At 47.6% G+C, this 24,369-nt stretch overlaps 1 protein-coding gene across 4 annotated transcripts in view; it reads left to right on the top strand.

The window, feature by feature from the left end:
• Positions 1-24,369, top strand: part of HABP4 (hyaluronan binding protein 4) — a 159,127-nt gene that overhangs the window by 95,428 nt on the left and 39,330 nt on the right. For all 4 annotated transcript variants that reach the window (XM_086961169.1, XM_086961170.1, XM_086961171.1 and 1 more), the window contains one exon: positions 21,351-21,536. In XM_086961169.1, the coding sequence (XP_086817295.1) occupies positions 21,351-21,536 (186 nt within the window). The remainder of the gene's footprint in view (positions 1-21,350; positions 21,537-24,369) is intronic.

The following is a 24,369-nucleotide window of genomic DNA, read 5'->3' as shown; positions in this document are numbered from 1 at the left end:
GCAAATTCATTATAGGTAATAAAAAGCAGACCCGAACAGTGCCTTTTTTTTTTTTTTTTAAGGGCAGGGCACATATATAAATGTGCGCTTCTTGTAAAGCGCACTGTTACTCTACCAGAGTGTCCTGGCGCTGTAGACCGCTGGGGAACCCGTCCTGGTTTCCCCTGTGAGATGGTCCCTTTCTGGGTATCTCCAGGGTGAAACCAGGCATCCCCGGCGTCTGTGGGGGGCCGTTGTAGAGATGAGGCAAGCTTAATGCCCAGAGTTACCGAGTGTTCCCTGGTTAGAGTAGGCACTGAGGCGAGAATTATAGAGTCCGTTGACCCCTGGTCCACGACCCTGCCGCGTCGGGAATTGAACCCTGGTCCCGGGCTGTTCTCTGCTTACAGGTCTGCTGCCTCTAACCAGTGAGCCACACCTTGGTATTGATATTTGCCTTAACATTAGTAGTCCAGTGACTTTATTGATTAACATCAGAATACAAAAATTAAGGATGTAAGAATTAAAATATTAAAATATAGTTGTCCTACGTTAATCTACCATTTGAAAAGGCAAAAAACATGTTCATTCGGAGGGGACATCATGAGTCATTACTTGGCAATTATACTTGCCATTTCCTAAATGGAGGGTTCAGAAACCTATATTGTTGTGCGAAAATTGGGAGTTCGCTAATGTATTAACCCGTTCCGTGCTGCCGACTGCAGCACTACCTCCCCAGTGCAGCCAATGGCCGATCCGGCCCGCCCGTTTTGCGGAAGTGCCGCGGCTGGCGTTAATTACCTGCCCCTCAGACAGCATGCAGAACTTGGTACGTTGTAATCTTCAGAGGAGCTAGAGGAATCCCTTTTGTTGATTTAGCCAGAACATCACTTTTTGAAGTAAAATAATTCTGTCAGACCCTTTGAGGGGGGTGGGGGATTTGGGTGTTAGATGCCTTTTACTCCTAATGTCTCCGGGCCTGAATTACTGTGGGCTCAGTACCTAGGCCAAGTACTACCCCTTTAGTATTTGACTTCCTGTGTTAGCAGGGGTTTACGCTCTCAGAGGCTTCTTACAAGGAAGTATGTGCACTTCAAGGTTTACTCTGGGACTAGACGGTAAGTATGCTTAGCAACCCCAATAAGTGCCTACCCAGATATTTGCTTTAATGAAAAGTAATATTTGTATACAAAGTGAAATACTTCACACTAGACATGTATACAGTCTTTGTGAGCCTGGCACTCTCGCCTTGTCTGAGTATGATCGAAGTCTCACTTCCCTACTGATTGGTTATTCCTTGTTTGTGAAGCAGCAGTCAAGCTAGGCCCGCTAGTTAGTACGAGTCTTAGAAGTTCCACAATGGCTATTAAGCAAAACCATTTCCTTGGAGCAAGTGCCCACAGAGGCTCTGCGGTCTGCTGATCAGTCTTACCAACTCAATGATGCAATATGAAAAGCCAGTGTACATGTTAGCGGTTCAGTGGTGAATGGTTGGATGTGGCAGTCAAGGTGGCATGCAACCATGAAATTTCTCCAGTAAGTCTTCCGATTCCAGCGGCATGTCTTGGGTGGCTTCCTAGTTCTGGTAGTCCTGTAATGCTCTACTTACACTGGTTGCACACCACTAGGCTTCACTTTTGAAACTGCTTAAGGGTGACTGCCTTCTCTCTACTGCAATCCCTACCTGGTAATCTGCTAGGAGAGTAGGGGGAGTGGGGGCATGAACATGTGACGCCCTGCAGGTCACCGCACTGCATAGAGTGATGGCCCTCTTTGGTTGCGGTTATGCACCAGGGCAAATTCCCTTAGCTTCACTGCACCCCCCACTTAGGAGATGGTGAAAAGTAGCTGATGGCCCAATCGGTGAGGCTGTCATGACTGGATCAAAGCAAATCTCACACTTCACTTCAGGGATTCACTCAACTGGATCCTTGCTGGACCTCTGTCTCTCCCGGCACTCCCCTCCTTACAGTGTCCTTTGGTCTCTGCGGCAGGCACTCTGGTGTTCCAGGCTTCTGGACAAGTGGTCTACATTCTCCTGGGTGATGTCCCATTACCCAGCAGGGAGACTAACCGACCTTGGTCCCAGACCTGGTTATAACCTGCAGAACTCACACTGATCTGCTACACATTGTCAAACGTTCCACAGGTTACATACATTTTGGAAGGCTTGACCTCCCCTTTTTATAATCAATTTCCTGACACTTATGATAGTGTCTCAGTCTTTAAAGTGGGCAACACCATTAGCACAAACATCAAAGTGCTCATTCCTCTGTCCTGTCCTTTGTCCAGGAAGCGGTCTGTCAAAGCAGGAGTAACTCAAACTTGCCTCCACCACCACACAAGCCATGGCGGGGACTAGGGTTCACACCTGGATGTCAAGCCTCACTTCTAATATACTCCTACCAAAACGTTATAGAACTGCTCTTTGATTCCCGGTCTCTGCAGGGTTTTCCTCATCAGTCCCATAGTCTCCTACAAAATGCTCAGGCCCCAATAACCTTTTGGTAATCAAACTTTTAAGTGCACAAAAGAGCATGGTTCTCCTTTTCTACATTGTATCCTACTAAGCTCTCCGAAAGACCAGGGGAGGTGATGCCAAAGACAGATTTGTGGCTCGGTGTTCCAAAGTCCCTGGGTTTTAAACTTGAAGCCCACCATCCTATGTGTACTTTACCACACATTCTTGCTGAGCAGTGCGATATACTAACATGATTTAGGCCAAGGCGGAGTTTGGCACACAGCAGCTGAACTTTACATTAATGAGCCAGTAGGCCTTCCTCCAGTGGCTCGGGTAAGTCTGTTCACGCTACAGATTATGATTACAAAAAATGGATAAGCTTTCAATACGTGCTTGTTTTGCTTAACTCTTTGTAAATGTAGTATCCCTTTACCCCTAAAAGTTTCAGGCTTGTGCACCCCTCATGGTCTAACAAGACCTCAATCTGTGAAACCGGCATAGGTCATGGCACACAGCATGATCCGTGTTTCCCTTTGATCTAAATTCTGCATAGAGGAGCCAAATCTTGTTGCAGCTGGGGCACTTAGGCAGGGGTGCATGTAGGGGGACGGTCCTATCCAGTTTATGTCCACTAAACGGTGACCTGTAAGGATTTGAGGTTGGAATAGACCATACATCCTCTGATGGCATCTCTATGCGTAGTAACTAAATGTTGGTAGATGTTAAAGCCAAAATCTCCAATTAAGATCCTCAACGATAAGGGACCTGCTTCAGAAGAGGACAGGAGTTTTGGATTATTGTGCAGTACAGGAGAAGTGTAAATAAAATGCACTTGTCCATTATTCAATGTATGGATCAAACCTTAAACTTAATTGGTAGGAAGGTACAACACGTCCTAGATCCATGTGTAATCTAGAGATAAGAATGGGCCGCCTTCTGCTTGCCTGTGCTTTTGTGGAAGCTGTTGTGGGGCTAAAATATATAATCTGAGATGAATATGCCAAGAGCCAATGTCTCTTGAGTAAGTATAGCAGCTTTAGAATTTTAGTTCCTCCTGGCATGGCTACCGTCTGGGGAGCCCTCCCAAATTCCCAGACCAGATTGTTAAGCAGTGAATGTAATACTGCCAGTTTGTTATGGAGGAGAACACCTGTCAGTCCGTACTTGCTTCCTCTGTCACAACCTTCAAGTGCTTGTGAATGCTTACCAACCAGCCCCTTGTGCCGCAATGGATCGAAACAGACTGGACTTCACTAGTTGGCTCCAGATAAGGAACCGGACTAGGCTTGGGAACATATGTAAGACTTTCCTTTTGCTCAATGTCAATCTTCCAAATTTCTTGTATTGCAAATTATGGGCAATGTCAATTCTATGGCTTGAATTCGACTAAAATATGATTCAGGATAAAGGGGCTGGATTCTTGTCGATTATGGACTTGAGAGGCGGGATTTGCCATCACCTCCTCCAATGGCAATCCAGGTAGCTTCTGCCGGAAGAAGTTCAAGATGCTCATGTTGGCTTGGGTCGTGTCTGCCCTCTCTATCTCAGAGACTGGATAGCGACGTTAGACTTTTAGGTCTCCCAGTTCCATATTCCAGTTTTGCCGGCCCGCAGACGCTATCTACGGTTCATGGTGGGCCACAAGCACTTCAAGTTCACTGTGCTCCCCTTTGGCCTTACTAGTGCACCTCGGGTGTTCACGAAAATGATGGCCGTGGTCGCAGCTTATCTGCACACATCCGGGGTTCCATTCTGCCCCCCCCCCCCCCCCCTGCCCCCTCCCCCCCCATCTCGACTACTGACTGAAGGAAATTTCGCCCCAGGCTGTCTCCCACCTCCAGACTACGGTGGACCTCTTGCACTCGCTGGGGGTTCACTAACAACGTGCCAAAGTCACACCTCCCTCCCTCAGACTCTTCCCTTTCATCTGAGCTGTTCTGGACCCAGTACAGTTGCAGCGAGTCCGGGACATCTGGGCTATGATACTCATGTTTCAGCCTCTATCCCAGAATTTGCTGAGTGACTGGGGTTGCTGGGTCTCATGGCCTCCTGCAGCTTTCTGGTGGCTCTCACAAGATGGCGTATGCAGGCATTGAAGTTCCAGTAGGTGCAGCATGGGGTAATCTTTGAGACCACGTTCAGATCTGAGGGAACTGTACAACTGCAGTGGTGGCTAACGAACAAAGCTTCGGTCAGAAGCAGATGCCTCTCCGTTCCCCAACCAGATCCAACAGTGGTGACGGATGAGCCACTCCTGGGATGGGGCAGCCATCTGGGAGATCAGGAGTCTGATCTCCAGTGGAGTCTGGGCTCCATATCAACCTGCTGTAGCGCCAGGCGATCCGACTGGCACTGAAGGCATTCCTTCCCTCTTTCAAAGGTAATGTAGTGCAGGTGTTCAGACAGCACTGCGAGCAGCCCCTGAGCCGTATAAGTATTACTGATCTAGAGGTTATTTCAGAGGGCCCTGTCATTCTATACTTGCCAGGGGTTGATTGCAGCAGTTTCTCTCCACCGGGCAGGCCACAACATCAGATCAGTGGGTGTTAGGCGTTATCCAACATTTGTATTGCCAAGAGCTGATTGGCATTCCTGCCAATATTCCACCTTGCACCCACACGCGCTCTCGGGAACATAAACTACTGCTCAAACAGGAAGTGCAAGCTTACTCAACAGAGCTATAGGTCCAGTTCCCCGAAAACATCAGGGGAAAGGGGTTTACTCCAATTTTAAATCTAGGGCCTCTAGAAGACTAGTAGGGTTTAGGGGGTACCTCTAAGGTACCCTCTGGATGCTTGTACTAAAGAAAATCCATCACTGGAATCAATGTGTTTATAACCAAATACAATAGGTTTCAGTGAAGCCATTATGTAGCTGGGAAACTAGTTTTGACCAGTAGCCATTACATTCCTTGAGATGGCTTACCTCTTCACTTGTACTGTCAGTGTTTGAACTGTCCAGCACAGGGGCATAGCTGCTCGTGCAGATGTTCCCAGAAGTTATATAATGCAACATCCTTTAGGGCTGTAAGTCCTGCTGTAGCAGTGACTTACACATATTACATGCAGTTTCTGATGGATAAATCTGCCAGTGGATTCCTCACCTTATGAATATCCCCTGCGCCAGCAACATTCGGAAACTTTTGTAGCTCTTCACGCCGACTAGGATGTAGACTACGTCATAGAGGCACGACTCCACTCGCGACCTCGCTGACTTCACTGGATCCATAATAGAGCCTAGTCTGCGTGATGACGTCCCTTCCCTTTTTACCGCGCCAACGGATTTTGGGACTATCTGTAGCTTGCTACTTTGTGTGTTCCAGTTTGTATCCGGTTCTCTCTTTTACTCTTCAAGGATGTCGTCGAATCAGAATTCAAGCCATGCAGGGAGTGCGGTGGACACATGTCCATAACAGACCCTCACGACGATTGTGTATGTCCTTCCTGCAGGAAAATGAACCCGAAGGCTTTAAAAATAGGAAAGCCAAGCGGTTTATGGCAAAGATGCGTAAAGAAAAGAGGTTGGAGGAGATGGAAGACCAGGTTGAGATCGGGCTCTTAAGTCTAGGTCTGGTCATGAGGCATGGCTCAACGCCATTCGGATAAAGAGGAGGCAGTCGTCTGCTTCCAAAGCACATCGACAGGCCTATGTATCTCCTTCCCAGGTGAGAGTATCTTCTCCTGTGGCTTCACCAGCGCCAAATCCTTCATCTTTGGAGCAAGCTTGGAAGAAGAGGTACCAGTACCTGAAAGGCCATCGACTCCGGTGGATCCACCGTCTGCGCTGGCAGGCCAGAGTCAGGTGATGCCTGAGCGCTTTCAAGCCTTCAAAGCCAAAGACCGTCGAGTCGACATCGAAAACTAAAGCCGTCCAGTCAACATCGCGGCCGAAAAACGTCGATTCGACGCAAAAGCGCATTGAATCGACCCCAAAAACGAAACCCGTCGAATCGAGCAAGGTAGCATCAAATATCGACAAAGGCAGTCGACGCAAGTAAAAGGCCTACGCCCAAAACTAACGTCTAACCGAAAGTGAAACCTAGGTTGGAACAGGATAAAGCGGTCGAGCCGAAGCTCCTATAACCGAAAAAGGGCACTGAGCCAAAACCTCAAAGACCTAAAACACCTAAGGACACTGTCGAGCCGACCAAACCGCTCGGTCCGAAAAAGGTGGTGAAGCCAGCCAAGGACATTCAACCAACAACCTGTCGACAAACATCCAAAACCACTCCAACCACAAGACTGTCGAAACCCCAAAACATATCGACCCGAAGACCAGCAAACCAAAGGCTGCTCCAACAAGGCCAAAAACTGTGGAGGACTAGCTTATTTACCCAGACCCCACCACAGAAGACCAGTCAAAACTGTATATTAACCCAGTAACTGGTAAAGTGACTGTTTATACAAAAAAGAAAAGGCCTTTGCCAATAGAAGACTTTCCTAGAATACCACTTAAAAAGAAGAGACTGTGCTACCTCTCCAATACTGTTTGAACCTATCAATCCAGCAATGCCTACAACCCCATATGCCCCAACTTCACCTGCCTACAACCCAGATGAAGATCAGGATGCAGATGTGGTGTTTGGTTATCCACAAAACCCAACTGGAGACCCCAACCTACAGCCATGGGGTGCAGGAGGAGAACCAGACAATGAAGGGACTCTGCACTTTACCCAACTAAGCCATTACCCACAGAAGATACTGTGGCCTTTAATTCTTTACTTGATAGAGCAGCTACCTACCATAATGTAGATATGCATTCTGATGCTATTGAAGACTTTCTCTTTGATACACTTACAACATCTGAGAGACATGTAAAAACACTCCCATGTTGAAGGGCGTCTTAAAACACGCACATGACATTTTTAAGGACTCTGCTGGGGCACGGGTCATAAACCCTAGAATTGAAAAAATATATAGGGCTGCACCTATAGATCCTACATACATCATGGGTCAGCTACCCTAGACTCCCTAGTGGTATCAAACGCATGTAAACGGGCTAATTCCCAACGACCGGAGAGGCTGCTCCTCCGGACAAAGAGTCAAAGATTTTTGAGGCATCAGGCAAAAGAGTAGCTGCTCAAGCAGCAAACTCATGGAGAATTGCCAATACACAGGCCTTGCTGGACAGATATCACAGGGCACACTACGACAGCTTAGAAGAAATTCTCCAGCATTTACCTGATCCTTACAAACAGCAGGCAAATGAACTTATACAGGAGGGGAAGCTCCTCACCAATGCCTCAATTAAATGTGCCCTAGACGCGGCCGATACAGCGGCCAGCTCTATCAATACAAGCGTGCTGCTAAGGCGACACGCATGGCTCCGCATATCAGGCTTTAAGAATGAAGTCCAATCCACGATTCTTAATCAGCCCATCAACCCAGACTTTTTATTTGGTCCAGCTGTTGACTCGATTCTGGACAAAATGAAAAAGGATGCGGAAACGGCAAAGTCCATGGGAGCTCTCCAGTCCCAACAACACCAGGGCTCCTTTTGTCGCTCCAATTATAGAGTAGGAGCAAGAAGTAATATATCACAGCAATCCTCCAGGTACAAAAGTAACACGCAATCCACTTACAGCAAAAACACTAACAGGGGTGGATACAGAGGCAATAACACCAAAGGAAGGGGTCGTGGAGGAAATGCAAATATATCCTCCACTAACACCAAACAGTGACTTCTTGGCACTACCCCGACCATATAACACTGGTCGGGGGAAGACCACAACAATTTCTTCCAATCTGGTTGAATATCACAACAGACAAGTGGGTCAGGCAAATTATCCAACATGGCTATTGCCTAGAACTCACCTCAACCCCACCCAACATGCCACCCGTGCACCGTCCACTGTCACAGGAACATTTAACACTACTGCAGCAAGAGGTAATCAGTATGCTGCAATAGGGGGCCATAGAACCAGTCCCTCTACAACATCAGTGAACAGGAGTATACTCCCTATACTTCCTAATTCCAAAGAAGGACGGGTCTCAGACCAATATTGGACCTCCGGCCCCTCAACCTGTACATTTTGTCGGAGCATTTTCATATTCTCACTCTCCAGCAAGTCTTACCATTGCTTCGCAAGGGAGACTTCCTAGCAACTCTGGACCTCAGACGCGTACTTTCATATATCGATACACCCTGCTCACAGAAAGTATCTCAGATTCACCATACAAGGACAGCACTACCAGTTCAAAGTACTACCTTTTGGTGTCACAACAGCTCCATGCGTCTTCACCAAATGTCTAGCTACAGTGGCGGCACATCTCAGGAGGCAACACATCCATGTGCCCCCATATCTGGAAGATTGGCTAATACACGCGCCATCGGCCCAGCAGTGCGCCAACCACATGTCAAAAACCATCCATCTCCTGCACAGTTTAGGCTTCTCGCTAATCTACCCAAAATCACATCTGCAACCCTCCCATGTACAACAATACCAGGGAGCAACTATAGATACACTGGTAGCAAAAGCATATCCCAACGCAGCACGGTTCAACGGCATGCTATCATTGATCCAAAAATGCAGGCCCCAACACTCAGTACCAGCTCAAGTGTTTATGCAACTGATGGGAATTATGGCCTCATTCATATTCATAGTCCCTCATGCCAGACTACACATGCGTCCGCTCCCAGAGTGCCTAACAAGGCAGTGCAACCAGGCTCCAGGGCAATTACAGGACCTAGTGTTGGTGACTAGTCTGGCATACAACTCTCTGCATTGGTGGAATCCACAAAACCTTTGCAAAGGACGACTGTTCCAAGAGCCTGTCCCACAAATAGTGTTAACTGCGGACGCATCCCTACTAGGATGGGGAGCCCATGTCCTACACTACACAGTACAGGGACTCTGGACTGTACAACAGAAGAAGATGCACATCCACCTTCTAGAGCTGATGGCTATCTTTCTAGACCTAAAAGCATTCAAGACACACTTATGCAACAAAACCGCGTTGATCCGGACGGACAACATGACTGCTATGTATTCCATTCAAAAACAGGGAGGAGCACACTCTCCACAGCTGTCGCTAGCTCAAGCAATATGGAATTGGGCCGTTCAAAGGAACATGTTTCTTATGGCAGAGTACCTCCCAGGCAAGGACAATCAAGTAGCCGACCTGCTCAGCAGGCACAGTCAACAAATGCACGAATGGGAGATTCACCCCAAAGTGCTCCAACCATTCTTCCGGAAGTGGGGACACCCGGAGATAGATCATTTTGCCACAAGCAAACGCAAAATGCCAGTACTTTGCCGCCAGGTTCCCACATCCAGTCGCAAGGCAATGCGATATGGATGAACTGGTCAGGCAAATTTGTGTACGCTTTTCCCCAGCCCCATTGATACCGCTAGTGACACGCAAACTACGCCAACATTCACTGACTCTAATCCTAGTTGCTCCCACATGGGCGAGGCAACCATGGTACACAACATTCCTAAAACTGTCGGTGGTGCCTCATCAAAGACTAAGACTCACACCCAATCTTTTAACTCTGAGCCATGGAGAAATCCAACATCCAGATCCTCAGCAGCTGAACCTGGCGATCTGGCTCCTGAAATCCTAGAGTTTAGATGCCTAAACTTGCCTCCAGACTGTATGAACATTATCAAGGAGGCAAAACGCACTACCAGGGCATGTTATGCAGCTAAGTGGAAACGTTTCGTCATTTACTGCAGAAACAATGATATAAACCCACTTGATGCTTCTACTCAAAACATCATGTTCAAGGCATGTGGGCTGCTGAATTCATATCTGTGCATAGATCGCCGCCTAGTGTTGGGTCCGGATGATTGCACATTGTTGTCCTGGAAGAGTCTTCGAAGTATCATGAGATAGGTGGCTCCTCCCCTGGACTACAGTGCGCATGGGCATTGACTCCATCCTCCGAGTTTTTTTTCCACCATTGGGTTCGGATGCATATTGGTTCACTCAAGTCGAAATCGATATAAAAGTTTCTTTAGTTTTTTCGTCGGTATAGTCTTGCGTTTGGTGTCCGGTTCTGTTCCAGCTCAGTTCCCGAGCCGGATATCCAGGAGAGCCGCGTGCTTTTCGACGCTGAAGGCCCGGTCGACACCAGAGGCATTATCTACGACCCATCATGGAACGAAGCCCGTTCAAGAGATGTCCCGTGTGCAGCTCCAAATATCCCCACATCGATGTCCACCCAGTGTGCAACAAGTGTCTGTCGCCGGATCATGATGAAGCCAGCTGCATGGCTTGTTCCTGCTTTCGATCCAAGAAGACTCTTCTGCATCGACTCACTGCGTGCAAGGAAGCCCAGCAGACTGCACCGGAGCCGGTGGACATCTTCGATGCCGGGGATGATGAAGGAGCAGACCGGGAGGTTCGAGAGAGCCTGTCGAATCCCGTGTCGGAGGTCGACTCCAACTACGACGCTGATGTTGAGATGCTCGAGGCGGAGGAAATCGTCAACGAGGTAGGAGACGACGATGGGGCCTTTGGGGCCATGGAAGATAGCTTAGGCGAGGAGCTCGGCCCACAAACTGACACTGGGGCTGAAGCGCTTCATAAGGCTCAGGTCGAGGGATCGCCACCAGGCCTTACCCAAGATCTTCCTAGGAGTTCTACGGCCCCGCCTTCGGGCTCTGCTTCGGACATGTCTAAGGAGCCGCAAACGGCGAAATCGAAAGCTACGGTATCGACGCAACCAAAAGCACTGGTGACTAAATCGAAACCGAAAGTGCGTATTGCTTTGGTCACCTCGAAGTCCTCGGACCTGTCGGCACAGACTAAGCAGAAGAGCATTCTCGACCAAAAGAAACCGCTGAAGGGCGTCTAGAGTAAGTCTAGCACGCTGAAGGCAAAGGTCAAGCCAGTCGTCCAGAACACATCGGCGCCGAAGACAGTCGACACCGACAAAGGACTCAGTGATCCGAAGGTTCTCGAGCGACCGCATCGGACAGAAAAGGCCAAGAGCGGAACAACCCCCGAGTCCACGCCTGGTGGTGCTCTCGAAGGATTCTGTAGAGTCGACGCAGACGTCCGCCTCCTTCTCGAAGCAGGTGGCTGACTCCCTGAAGCGCATAAAGGACAAGGCTTCGGGGTCGGGCCTAAGGACCCTCCACCTTCAAAGCCTGCCGATAAACCTCGGAAGACGTCGGCGCCCATCCACTTCACGCTGCCGCTGAAAGTGGTGCCAAAGGCTTTCGTCCCTAAATTGGCCGTCGACGTGCCCAAGAAGGTGTCCACTGTGCCGAAGCCAACAACTGTGGTCCCGGCCGCAAAGCATCGACAATCCTCGTTGGAAGAGCAACAGGAACAGTTTATCGATGCCGAGACAGGCAGACTTTCTCTTTATAAGAGGAAAATCGCCCCGGAACAGCCAATGGAGTCTTACAAAATACCATTAAAGAAGGATTCTACTTTGACACCTGTTCTTGTAGAACCTGTATCTCCGCGTGGCCATGATGTCTCACCCACTTATTCAGATGTGGACATTGGGGAAGGTGATAATGACTAATACAGCTATCCTGTGGACACTGATCCAGACGATACAAATGATGCCTGGGCAGATGCTACTGACCCCGGTGATCTACACACTGCCCCAGACACTCGAGTGTATGCTGTAAAAAGTCACCTACTGAGGATTCGGCAGCGTTTAATGCCCTCATTGAAAGTGCTGCTAAAAATCATGACGTCCAGCTACATGCTAACCCCATTGAAGTAGACTTTATTTTCGACACCTTTTCCACCTCAGAGAGGACTGTCAAGACTCTGCCTATGTTGAAGGGTGTCTTGAAGCATGCTGGGGAAATATTTAAAGAGCCTACGAGAGCCAGGGTATTAAACCCCAGGATTGGAAAAAAAAAGTACAAACCGGTGCCTGGAGACCCTACTTACATTAAGGGACAGTTGCCATTGGACTCGTTTCTAATGCCCGGAAGAGGGCTAATTCACAAACTGGTGATGCTCCTCCCCAAGATAAGGAATCAAAGGTGTTCGAGGCATCAGGGAAAAGGGTAGCAGCTCAAGCGGCCAATATCTGGCGCATTTCAAACACTCAGGCACTCTTAGCCAGGTATGACAGGTCCCATTACGACACACATGAGACCCTGTTACAGCACCTGCCAGATGAATATAAAGAGGCAGCTGAGATGCTCATCCAGGAAGGGAAGCTCATATCAAATGCTTCACTCAAATGTGCACTGGACGCAGCAGACACCGCGGCCAGAGCTGTTAACACTAGTGTAATGTTGCGACGACATGCCTGGCTCAGAATCTCCGGGTTCAAGCCAGAGATACAGACCACCATTCTGAATCAGTTAACCCTGATCATCTCTTTGGCCCAGAGGTGGACACCACCTTGGAGAAAATCAAAAAAGACAGACTGCAAAGTCTATGGGGGCTCTACAGTCACATCAGTTAAAGTGTGGTTTTTTTCGTCGCTCAAGCGTTCGGTGTTTCCAGAGGCCAGCTGTCCCAGAACACACAGTACTATAAAGGTGGCGCCAACCACATACACCAAACAAAGTAGAGGTGGATATCGTGGAAACAGCGCCAAAGGCAGAGGTCGTGGAAACAACAAATCCAGGTCCTCCGCCACTAACAAACCGTGACTCCTTGTCACTGCCCCCCCGACCATACAACACCTGTCTGGGGGGAGACTCCAACAGTTCCTGCCAGTCTAGAAGTCCATCACCACCAACAGGTGGGTCACACAGCTTATCTAGTACGTTTATTGTCTGGAGTTAACATCCACTCCACATACCCCCAAGACACCGTCCTAAATCCACCGAGCATTTGCACTTATTGCAGCAGGAGGTTCTAGTCATGCTGCAAAAAGGGGCAAGCGAGCTTGTGCCTGTGGAAGAAAGGCACAGGAGTTTACTCACTGTACTTCTTGATACCAAAAAAGGACTGGTCCCTCAGACCCATACTGGACCTCAGACCCCTCAATCAGTACATTCTGTTGGAGCACTTTCACATGGTAACACTGCAGCAAGTCCTACCGTTGCTCAGTCGGGGATTTTCTCGCAACATTAGATCTCAAGGATGCATATTTTCATATTCCGCTGCACCCGTCACACAGAAAATACCTCAGGTTCACCATCCAAAATCAACATTACCAGTTCAAGGTTCTACCTTTCGGAGTCGTCACGGCACCCAGGGTGTTTACAAAGTGCCTGGCGACAGTGGCAGCTCACCTACGGAGACGGAACATTCACGTCTACCCTTATCTGGACGACTGGCTAATCCAGGCAAAGTCGGCCCAGCAGTGTGCCACCCACATGTCCCACACCATTCACCTTCTTCACGATCTGGGATTCTCACTGAATTACCCAAAGTCCCACCTGCAACCCGCCCACATACGGCAGTATCTGGGTGCGACGATAAACACTCTGGCAGCCAAAGCACAGCCAAATTCTGTGAGGGTCAGCAGCATTCAATCGCTGATACAGAAATTCAGACCTCAACGCTCGCTTCCAGCACGAGTGTTCATGCAGTTGATAGGCATGATGGCCTCCTGCATCTTCATAGTCCCGCACGCGAAACTACATATGCGTCCGCTTCAGGGGTGCTTAGCACGTCAGTGGACTCAGGCTCACGGACAGTTGAAAGACCTAGTGTTGGTAACCGGTCGTGCATACAGCTCTCTGCATTGGTGGAATCCACAAAACCTTTGCAAGGGACGACTGTTCCAGGAGCCTGTGCCACAGATCATTCTGACAACGGACGCATCTCCCCAGGGTTGGAGAGCTCATGTACTCTACTACACTGTGCAGGGACTATGGACAGCACAGCAAAGAAAGATGCACATCAACGTTCTAGAACTGATGGCTATCTTCATGGCGATGAAAGCTTTCAAAGTACATCTGTGCAACAAAGTAGTGTTGATCTGGACGGACAACATGACGGCCATGTACTACATCCAGAAGCAGGGAGGTACACACTCTCCACAGTGGTCTCATCTGGCTCGTAGCATGTGGAAGTGGGCCATTCAAAGGAATATCTTCCTCATGGCGGAACACCTCCCGGGCAAGGACAGACAACATGACGGCCATGTACTACATCCAGAAGCAGGGAGGTACACTCCAGTTGTCTCATCTGGCTCGGAGCATGTGGAAGTGGGCCATTCAAAGGATTATCTTCCTCATGGCAGAACACCTCCCGGGCAAGGACAATCAGATGGCGGACCTGCTCAGCAGGTACAGCCACCAAATGCACGAGTGGGAGATGCATCCATCAGTACTCCACCCGTACTTCCAAAGGTGGGGTCATCCAGAGATAGACCTGTTCGCCACGAAGGAAAACACCAAATGCCGAAGCTTTGCCGCCAGGTTTCCACGCCCAGTCGCAGGGCAATGCGATATGGATGAACTGGTCAGGCAAATTTGCGTACGCTTTTCCTCCAGCACCTCTAATACCGCTGGTGGCACGCAAGCTGAAGCAACACTCAATGACTCTCATCCTGGTTGCTCTGATGTGGGCACGCCAACCATGGTACACCACGTTTCTGGAACTATCCGTGGTACCGCATCAAAGGCTGCGCCTCACACCCAAGCTTTTGACGCAGGCCCATGGCGACATTCAGCATCCAGATCCGCAACAGCTCAACCTGGCGATCTGGCTCCTGAAATCTTAGTTTGGCTCCCTCAACTTGCCTCCTGACTGTATGGACATAATCAGGGAGGCAAGGAAGACCACCACCAGAGCATGCTATGCGGCGAAATGGAGGCGGTTTGTCATTTACTGTGCAGACCACAACATCAACCAGCTAGACTCCTCTATTCAAAACATCATTTGTTATCTCTTACATCTATACAAATGTAATCTGGCCTATGCTTCCATTCGTATACATTTATCCGCAATGGCGGCTTATCTCCAAAACAGGCAGCACCTCTCCCTTTTCAGAGTGCCTGCAATCTAAGCCTTTCTGGAAGGACTCTAATGAGTCATTCCTCCACGGACCCCACCAGCTCCCGAATGGAACTTAAATGTGGTCCTCACGAGACTGATGGGTCCCCCTTTCGAGCCACTGCATTCGTGCGAAATTCAGTACTTGACATGGAAAGTGGCTTTCCTAATAGCGGTTATGTCGCTACGACGAATTATTGAACTCCAGGCGCTAACTATCCAAGAGCCGTTTATACAGGTTCGTTCCAACAGGGTAGTGCTTCGCACTAACCCTAAGTTCCTTCCTAAGGTGATTTCTCAGTTCCATATCAACCAGACTATAGAACTACCTGTGTTCTTCCAAAATCCTGAGTCCGTTGCGGAGAGAAAGCTCCACATGCTTGATGTCAAGAGCCTTGATGTACTAAATTGATAGGACCAAAGATTTTCGGAAGACGAAGCAACTATTTGTTGCCTTTTCGCCACAACACAAAGGCAACCCCTTTTCCAAGGCTGGTATAGCCAGATGGATCCTTAAGTGTATTAAGAGTGCGCTTGGCTTTCTGATAGCAGATCTGAACGATTCCCCCGCGGGCCCACTCCACCCGGAAGTTGGGGGCCTCCATGGCTTTCCTTGGAAATATTCCTTTAGAAGACACATGTAGAGCAGCCACATGGTTTACCACACACACATTTACAAAACACTACTGTGTGGATGTGCACTCCAAACAGCAGGCAGCTGTAGGGCAGGCTGTTCTCAAGACACTTTTCCAAACTGCTGCAGCTGGCACGGGCGGCCGCCGATAATGGAGGGACTGCTATGTATTCTATGCACAGATATGAATTCAGCAGCCCACATGCCTTGAACCGAATATGCTACTTACCAGTATGCATCTGTTCTTGGCATGTAGGGCTGCTGACATTCATATCGCCCGCCCTCCTCCCCGGCGCCTGTAGCAGCTGCAGCACTCACAAATACTTCTAGCAGGTCATCGTTCACAAAGTTTCACTCCATCTTTGCCACAATGGCTAAAAACAATCTGAGGATGGAGTCTATGCCCATGCGCACTGTAGTCCAAGGGAGGAGCCACCTATCGCGTGATACTTCGAATACTCTTCCAGGACAACAATGTGCAATCATCCAGACCCAACACTAGGCAGCGATCTATGCACAGATATGAATCTCAGCAGCCCTACATGCCAAGAACAGATGCATACTGGTAAGTAGCATATTCGTTGCTATCTCCTGCACCTACAACGCTGCAATTTAGCCTGTTCACCCATCAGGATACATTTAGCTGCGTTAGCAGCATATCTTCAAAACAGGCAACACCTTTCACTATTTAGGGTGCCAGCAATTAAAGCGTTTATGGAAGGACTCAAACACGTAATTCCTCAAAGACACCCACCTTCACCAGTCTGGAATCTAAACATTGTTTTAACCAGACTTATGGGACCACCTTTTGAACCACTACACATGCGAAATACAATTTCTTACTTGGAAGGTGGCTTTCCTTATTGCCATTACTTCGCTTCGAAGAGTTAGCGAGCTTCAAGCCCTAACTATTCAAGAGCCATTCATCCAAATACATGCAAATAGGGTAGTTCTTAGAACAAACCCTAAATTCATGCCTAAGGTGGTATCCCATTTTCACATAAATCAGACCATCGAGCTGCCAGTGTTCTTTCAAAACCCAGACTGTAGCTGAAAGGGCCTTGCATACTCTAGATGTCAAAAGAGCTCTGCTATACTATATAGACAGAACTAAGGCTTTTCGAAAAACAAAACAGTTTGTTGCTTTCTCACCGCAATACAAAGGCAACCCTAGTTCAAAATCAGGTATAGCCAGATGGATCGTTAAATGCATCCAAATATGCTATCTAAAAGCCAAACGCACCTTCACAGTTCCCCCTAGGGCGCATTCCACATGCAAGCTAGGGGCATCCATGGCTTTCCTAGGTAATATTCCATTACACAATTTTTAAAGAAGCCACGTGGACAACAACACATACATTTACAAGACACTATTGTGTAGATGTACATTCAAAACAGCAAGCTGCTGTAGGACAGGCTGTTCTCAACTTTTTCAGACTGCTGCAGCTGACACGGGTAGCCACCGCTAAGGGAAATACTGCTACACATTCTATGCACAGATATGAATTCAGCAACCCACATGCCTCGAACGGAATATGCTACTTACCAGTATAAATCTGTTCTTGGCATGTAGGGCTGCTGACATTCATATCGCCCACCCACCTCCCCGGTGCCTGTCACAGCATTCACTCTTTGCATGGACGTCTCTTACTGTACTATACTCCATCTCTGCCGCAATGACGAAAACAATCGGACGATGGAGAGGATGCCCATGCGCACTGTAGTCCGAAGGAGGAGCCACCTATCTTGTGATACTTCGAAGAATCTTCCAGGACAACAAAGTGCAATCATCCGGACCCAACACTAGACGGCGATCTATGCACGGATATGAATGTCAGCAGCCCTACATGCCAAGAACAGATGCATACTGGTAAGTAGCATATTCCTTCTACCACATGAGAAGCTGCCCATCTGGCCACGTCTTCTAAATCAGGACCAGGGAAGGGTCTTGCACCACTACCACAAACTAAATCTAGCGATCTGACTCCTGAAGTCTTAGAATTCGGGTCCCTCAGTCTTCCACAAGAATGTATGAACATTCGTAAAACAAGCTTGCAAACTTACCATATTAAATGTTATGCAGCTAAATGGAAGAGATGTGTGCATTGTTTAGAAAAGCAAATATAACCACTATGGTTTAAAATTGTATTTGCTACCCACTCCATTTACAACAAGCCGTTCTTGCATACACCTCGAATAGGTTACACTTAGCAGTACTTGCTGCATATGTGCAAAACCGATAACTCATCTTTAGTTCCTCCATAAATGCTTTATAACTGGAATGTTAGTCATTCCTCCCTTCCCCCAGCACCAGCCTGGAATCTTAATATAGCTCTCACCAGGCTTATGGGTCATCTTTTTGAGCCACTATATCCATGTGATATACAGTTCCTCACATGGAAGGTAGCATTCTTGTTGGCTACAACATCTGACGTAAAAATTAACTGAAAGGACTCTCTCTAGAAGAACCTTCCTTTCAAATCAGTTCAGAGAACCAGCCCCACATTTCTCCCTGATGTAGCTTCATCTTTTGATGTAAACCAGAGCATTGAGCTCCCAGTTTTCTTTCCGAAACCAAACTTAGTGGCAGAAAGAGCTCCACACACTGGATGTTAAAAGAGCAGTAATATACTACATCAACATGACAAACGTCATGAAACTCTGCAACTTTTCGTCGCTTTTTAAAACTCTCAGAAGGGCTCACCTACATCTATCTAAAGGTGGATCGTAAATTCATACAAACCTTTCTACCACAAAGCTAAGCGGTTTCTACCTGCAGCATCAAGAGTTGTTTCCACACGTAAAAACTCATTGTTAATAGTTGACTATGTACTAAGCTGGAAACTGAATCATGTTTTTTGTTCTTTCGATGACTGATTGGGTGTAAATAAGACTGGTTGCGGCTAATTACCTGGATGACCCTTCACTGTTAATGGACCTTGGCAAAAGCATGACCAGAAACCATGAAAACCAGAATTTAATTTGTGGTTTCACATTTTGTACATGGTCTGAACAGCTCATTTAAGAAATGGCATTTTAACCTCTTGGTTACTAACGATGTACTGGACATGTCCTTAGCACAGAAGTAGTGTGAAGGACATGTCCAGCACGTCCTAGGACCATGTACTGGATATTCCTCTCGTGCTGAGAAATATATTGATGCCCCACCTCTGTCTGACAGAAGACCACCGTCCAATCAAGCGTTTAGTTTTTTATGCAGGACTATCTCCACCACTGCATTGAATTTACAGTCCAATTTGGGTCATCCGTTCTTGTGTGGCCGGATCACCCACACATGGGGTTTTTTCATCCGTGTGAATGCAGAATGGTAATACTTTTTTACATTCTCTGGAAGTACTGGAATTTTCTGTCCTTTATTTCCACACCTGTTTGTTAATATTTGCAGGGCTTTCTGGGTAGGAAAATGTTGTGGGATTTACAAACGCGATTTCTGTATTAAAGAAATGCCCAGGGTCCATAGTATTCCCTGGCTGGTGGCTCACAATGCCCAAATACTGCAACCATCCACCTTGGAAAGTGAGAGCAAATCTGGGATTTATTAGGCATGGTTGATATTTGCAAGGCATTCTGGTATAAAATATACAGGGATCCACAAGCTGCATCAATTTGGATCAGCATGCCTTGCTAGTTTTCAATAAACCCCATGGTTGGTATGTTTAAGGGTTCTCGCTAAGCCCTCGTTTCCAAATTCTGTTGCCGTCCCCTATGGAACTCAAAGAAATATGCGTTTTTGGATATTGAATTTACGTTTGCATGGCATTCTGAGTAAGAGAACCTGCTTGGATTCATGCGGTCTACACCACTGTGGACTTAGCTAGAGGTTTAGTTTCCAGAAATGTCTGGGGTGGTAGTTTCATGCATGCTAGCTCTGCCCAGGCTTGAATTCCACAACCCCCAAGACTCAAGAATCGATGTAACATCAAGAGAAAATTCTGTCGCTCCTTGCACATTCCAGAAACCTTTAACAAATGTGTTTTTATGCAATGTTTAACATTTGCAGGGCATTCTGTGCACAAATGTAGTGCGATCGAAACTCCTTTGAATGTCTAGTTTTCCAAAATGTCTTGTATTGGTAGACTTCACTACGTGCCAGCCAGCTCTGGGTCCAGATAATGCACCTACCCACAATCCAAGAATAAATGATACTGCAAAGCATATCTTAACATATTAATGGTTTTCTCGGTCCTTCCATTTCTGGGAGATAGGCCTACCTGCACAAATTGTTTGACAGTTGCTTTTATATTGACTGCCTATTTTTGCCTTACAATCGTAAATTACTTCGCACAAATACAGTTGGGGGGGAAAAAATTCCCCCAGAATATTTTGGCATTGTGTAATCCAAAATTCAGAGGAGTATGAATAACCCAGATCCTAAGCTTTGATTCTTGGGTGTGAAGGAATACTATGCATTTTTCAAATGTACCCATTTTATCGATTAGATTATTCTTTATGAAGTTAAGAATAGGTGGTACAAAATTTAAAAAAATCTATTGTAAGCCAAAGGCTAGATGTATGCTGACAGAAGTATGATCAGTATGCTACTTTTATGGGTCTGCTTTCGGTGCAAAAACTAACAGAAGAAAACGGTTTCAGACCTTCCCTTTCTCCAACCAACTAAATGCCCACTAAAATTCACGTTTTATATCTTAACAGTTTCAGTGGAAAATCTTTGAATAATCGATACAAATACCCCTTTGATAAATGCTGAATGTTATCCAGTTTCAGATATGTATAGTTTTCTGCGTTTATTTATGGGTTTTATTCCTTTTCCCCACTATTTGCAGTTGGGTAAAAATCGGGAAATATTGACTAATTAGAAAATTGGATACAATGTAGTGAAAGGAGGGTTTTCATCCCACTTTGCTGGTACCAAAAATTGGGAAGAATATCTTGGCACAGGGAACCTTTTGTTTCTGCGTTTTCTAAAAGTGCCATGTTCTTGCGCAGCCCTTTCCACGTTTTTAAAATAAAGCGGAGTACCATGATCTCAGATATGTTGAGATTTGGGGGAGAGAGGACCTATTTTGCTTTTATAACTTGTGGAAAGTTAGGAAGCCTAAAGCACAAACTTCCTAAAATGGCGAAAAAAGGGTTCTGCACCAAAAGGGAAAAATAAGTGGCGCAGTGGTTAATGACCTCAATTTAATACCTTCCTTCAAGATAAGTAGCAGAAGGATGAAATAGCTTAACATTAATAATGTACCTTGCTGACTACAACACATTTTTCATGAAATTAGGCTAAACTGTATGTTACTTGTATGACCTGTTAACTATGTAATTCCAAAGACTAAGTTGGTGGCTTAAATTCAAAGACTCCTTAATGAAGCTTTTTGATTGTGTGTGTACATATGTAAATATATATATATATTTTTTTTAGGGTCTAAAGGAAGATGAAGATGACGAGCATCACTATTTTCGTAGGCCTGCTAACGACATTACCTCTCAGCTTGATATAAATTTTGGAAGTCTCTCTCGTCCTGGTCGTGGCAATAGAGGTGGTGCAAGGGGAGGAGGAAGAGGCCGTATCAAAAAACCAGAGGCATTCATACCTGAAGTAATACATGTAAGTTTACAAAGTCCTGGGTGTAATCTTGCCTATTAAATGATGTTCAGAAGTGGCAGAGATGCTCTTAACACAATCACGAACTTCATTGCCCATGAGTAGTATCATAAAACACATTTCTTTCTGCCTAGATGGTCAGCTAACATTGGTGTAAAAAATGCATACAGCAGTGTATTGCTTCCCAATCTGTCCCTACCGTTTAACTTCAGGCATAAAAATACCGGGTAATGGTACTGTCTTGCTTCAAGGCACCCAGAGAACTTGACAGTTGGTGTGCAGCCACTTAAGTTAATTCCGCAGCCACTTAAGTTAATTCCTTAGTTCTTTGAACTCTAGATGGCTTTCTAAACACTAGGCCCTGCCCGTCCATCTTTTTATCATTATTCATGAATCCACATTTTATCAATGTTGCCTCTGAAATGTAAGGTTCGAGGCATGTGGGCTGCTAAATTCATATCTTAGCATTAGATCGCCACCTAGTGTTGGGTCCGGATGATCGCACATTGTTGTCCTGGAAGAGTCTTCGAAGTATCCTGAGATGGGTGGCTCCTCCCCTGGACTACAGTGCGCATGGGCATCGGCTCCATCCCCAGATTGTTTTTTTCCGCCATTGGGTTCGGATGCGGTCTCGACGTCTCTCCGTCGGAACCGAATAAACATCACTTTTTACGGCCAAAAGGCTTTGGGTTCTTTACGTCGGTATTGTTTGCGTACGGTCTCGAGTTCTTCCGTCTCTCGGAGCCGGAATCACCGGAGTTTTTTACTACTCTTCGGACATCGAGGCCTTCTCATCGCGACTCGACACTAAGTTCCCAACATGGAGCGGAGTCCGTTTAAACTCTGTCCGCTCTGTGGGTCCAAATACCCACATATAGACGTACACCCGGTCTGTAATAAGTGCCTTTCGCCAGACCATGACGAAGGAAGTTGCCGGGCCTGTGCGAAGTTCAGGTCGAAGAAAACTCTCACGATTCGGCGCGCAGTGCGCCTTGTGGCCAAACAGGCGGCCCCGGATCCAGATAACATCTTCGGCGACCAAGAAGAAGAGGACCAGAGCCATCATCTTCAAATCTCCCCGCCTGAGACGGAGGTCGAGGCTGATCCGGAATATGACGACGACGGAGTCGTGGGTCAAGGCCTTGAATACGTCGACGAGGTAGGGGACGACGTTATGGTTTATGGGGCCGAGGAAGATAGCTCAGGGGACGAGCTATGCCCCGAAGTTGACGAACATCAGGAGAGGGTCGCGGGATCGCCTGTCGGCCTTACCCAAGACCCTGTAGCGCAAGCCACGGCCCCGCCTGCCGGCCCGGCCACGGACATACTTGCTGCGCCGAGGGTTTCGAAACCGAAACTGAAAGCAACGGTCTCGACTGCACCTAAAATGGCCGACCCGAAACCGAAACCGAAAGTTAAGGACTCAATCGTCCCTAAGATGGCGGTCGCAACAGCAAAAACAAATAAACAGGCGGCCTCATCGACTCCGTCGACCTCCGGTCCGCAGAAGTCGAAGAAACACGGCGATTCCACTGGGTCGAAATCGGCGCCGGAGGAGAGATCCTCTAAAAAGGGTGGCACGCACAAGACAAGCGCGCCGGCGCCGGCGAAGCCTGCCAAGGCAACCGACACAGCCCCGGCTCCAACGGGGACATCTGCGCATCGCTCCAGGGACTCGGGGTCGGCGCCGTCCATCCCTCCAAAAGACCAACGGAACGTCGCATCCGAAGGCAAGGCCACCTCGTCGGTGCCAAAGACATCGGTCGCCGACGCATCTCTCGTGGCTGCTTCACTACAAAGAATTAAAGACAAGGCTTTTTCTTCGTCGACGCCAACGCCATCGACGCAGAGGGCGGCAGATGTCCCGGTCAAGCCGGCAAGTAAGCTCCTCTTCCTTCTACCGCCAAAAGTGGTGCCAAAGGCCTTTTCCTCGAAATCGACGCCAAAGAAGTCGGACTCTTCTACGGCAGAGACATCTTCGGGTCAAGTGCTCGACCCTGAAGAAGATTCGGAGTGCTTCATAGACGCGGACACGGGGAAGTTAACCCTTTATAAAAGGAAGATCACTTCGCAGCCGGTGGAATCCTACGTCATTCCCCTAAAGAAGAAAAAGTTTCCACAGGACGCCTCAGGCCTCATGGAACCTATCCAGCCTCCTCTGGGACGGAGCCCAACACCGTCTCCAGACCACTCTGAAAGTGAGGGCTATGGTGAAGATGAACAATACACCTTCCCAGTAAATGAACCTGATGCACAGCCAGATTCTTATTATGGCATTGGGGACCAAGGCACCCAAGATGTGGGGCAAGACCCACAGACTTTCAGTACACGTGCATCCCCTACGGAGGATTCTGCAGGTTTTCATGCACTCGTTGAGAGGGCAGCTGCTAATCATGATGTGGACATGCATGCTGACCCAGTTGAGGAGGACTTTCTATTCGACACATTTTCAGTTTCGGAAAGAAATGTAAAGACCCTGCCTATGCTCAAAGGGGTCCTCAAGCATGCTGCGGACATCTTTAAAGAGCCTACCAGGGCGAGGGTGGTCAACCCACGTATTGAAAAAAAGTACAGACCAGCGCCTGCAGACCCTGCATACATTCGAGGACAGTTGCCGCTTGACTCCTTGGTGGTAGCAAACGCACGCAAGAGGGCCAACTCCCAAACAACGGGTGAAGCTCCTCCCCCGGATAAGGAGTCCAAAGTGCTAGAGGCAGGAGGCAAAAGAGTGGCTGCACAGGCTGCCAATTTCTGGCGTATTGCAAATACACAGGCACTACTGGCACGTTATGATAGATCACATTACGACACACTAGAGCAGATTGTAGAACACCTG

Source organism: Lissotriton vulgaris, chromosome 3_1 (assembly GCF_964263255.1).
Source record: "Lissotriton vulgaris chromosome 3_1, aLisVul1.2, whole genome shotgun sequence".
NCBI lineage: Eukaryota > Metazoa > Chordata > Amphibia > Caudata > Salamandridae > Lissotriton > Lissotriton vulgaris.
Note: the sequence above shows the minus strand (reverse complement) of the source record. Positions and strands in the feature narration are given on the sequence as shown.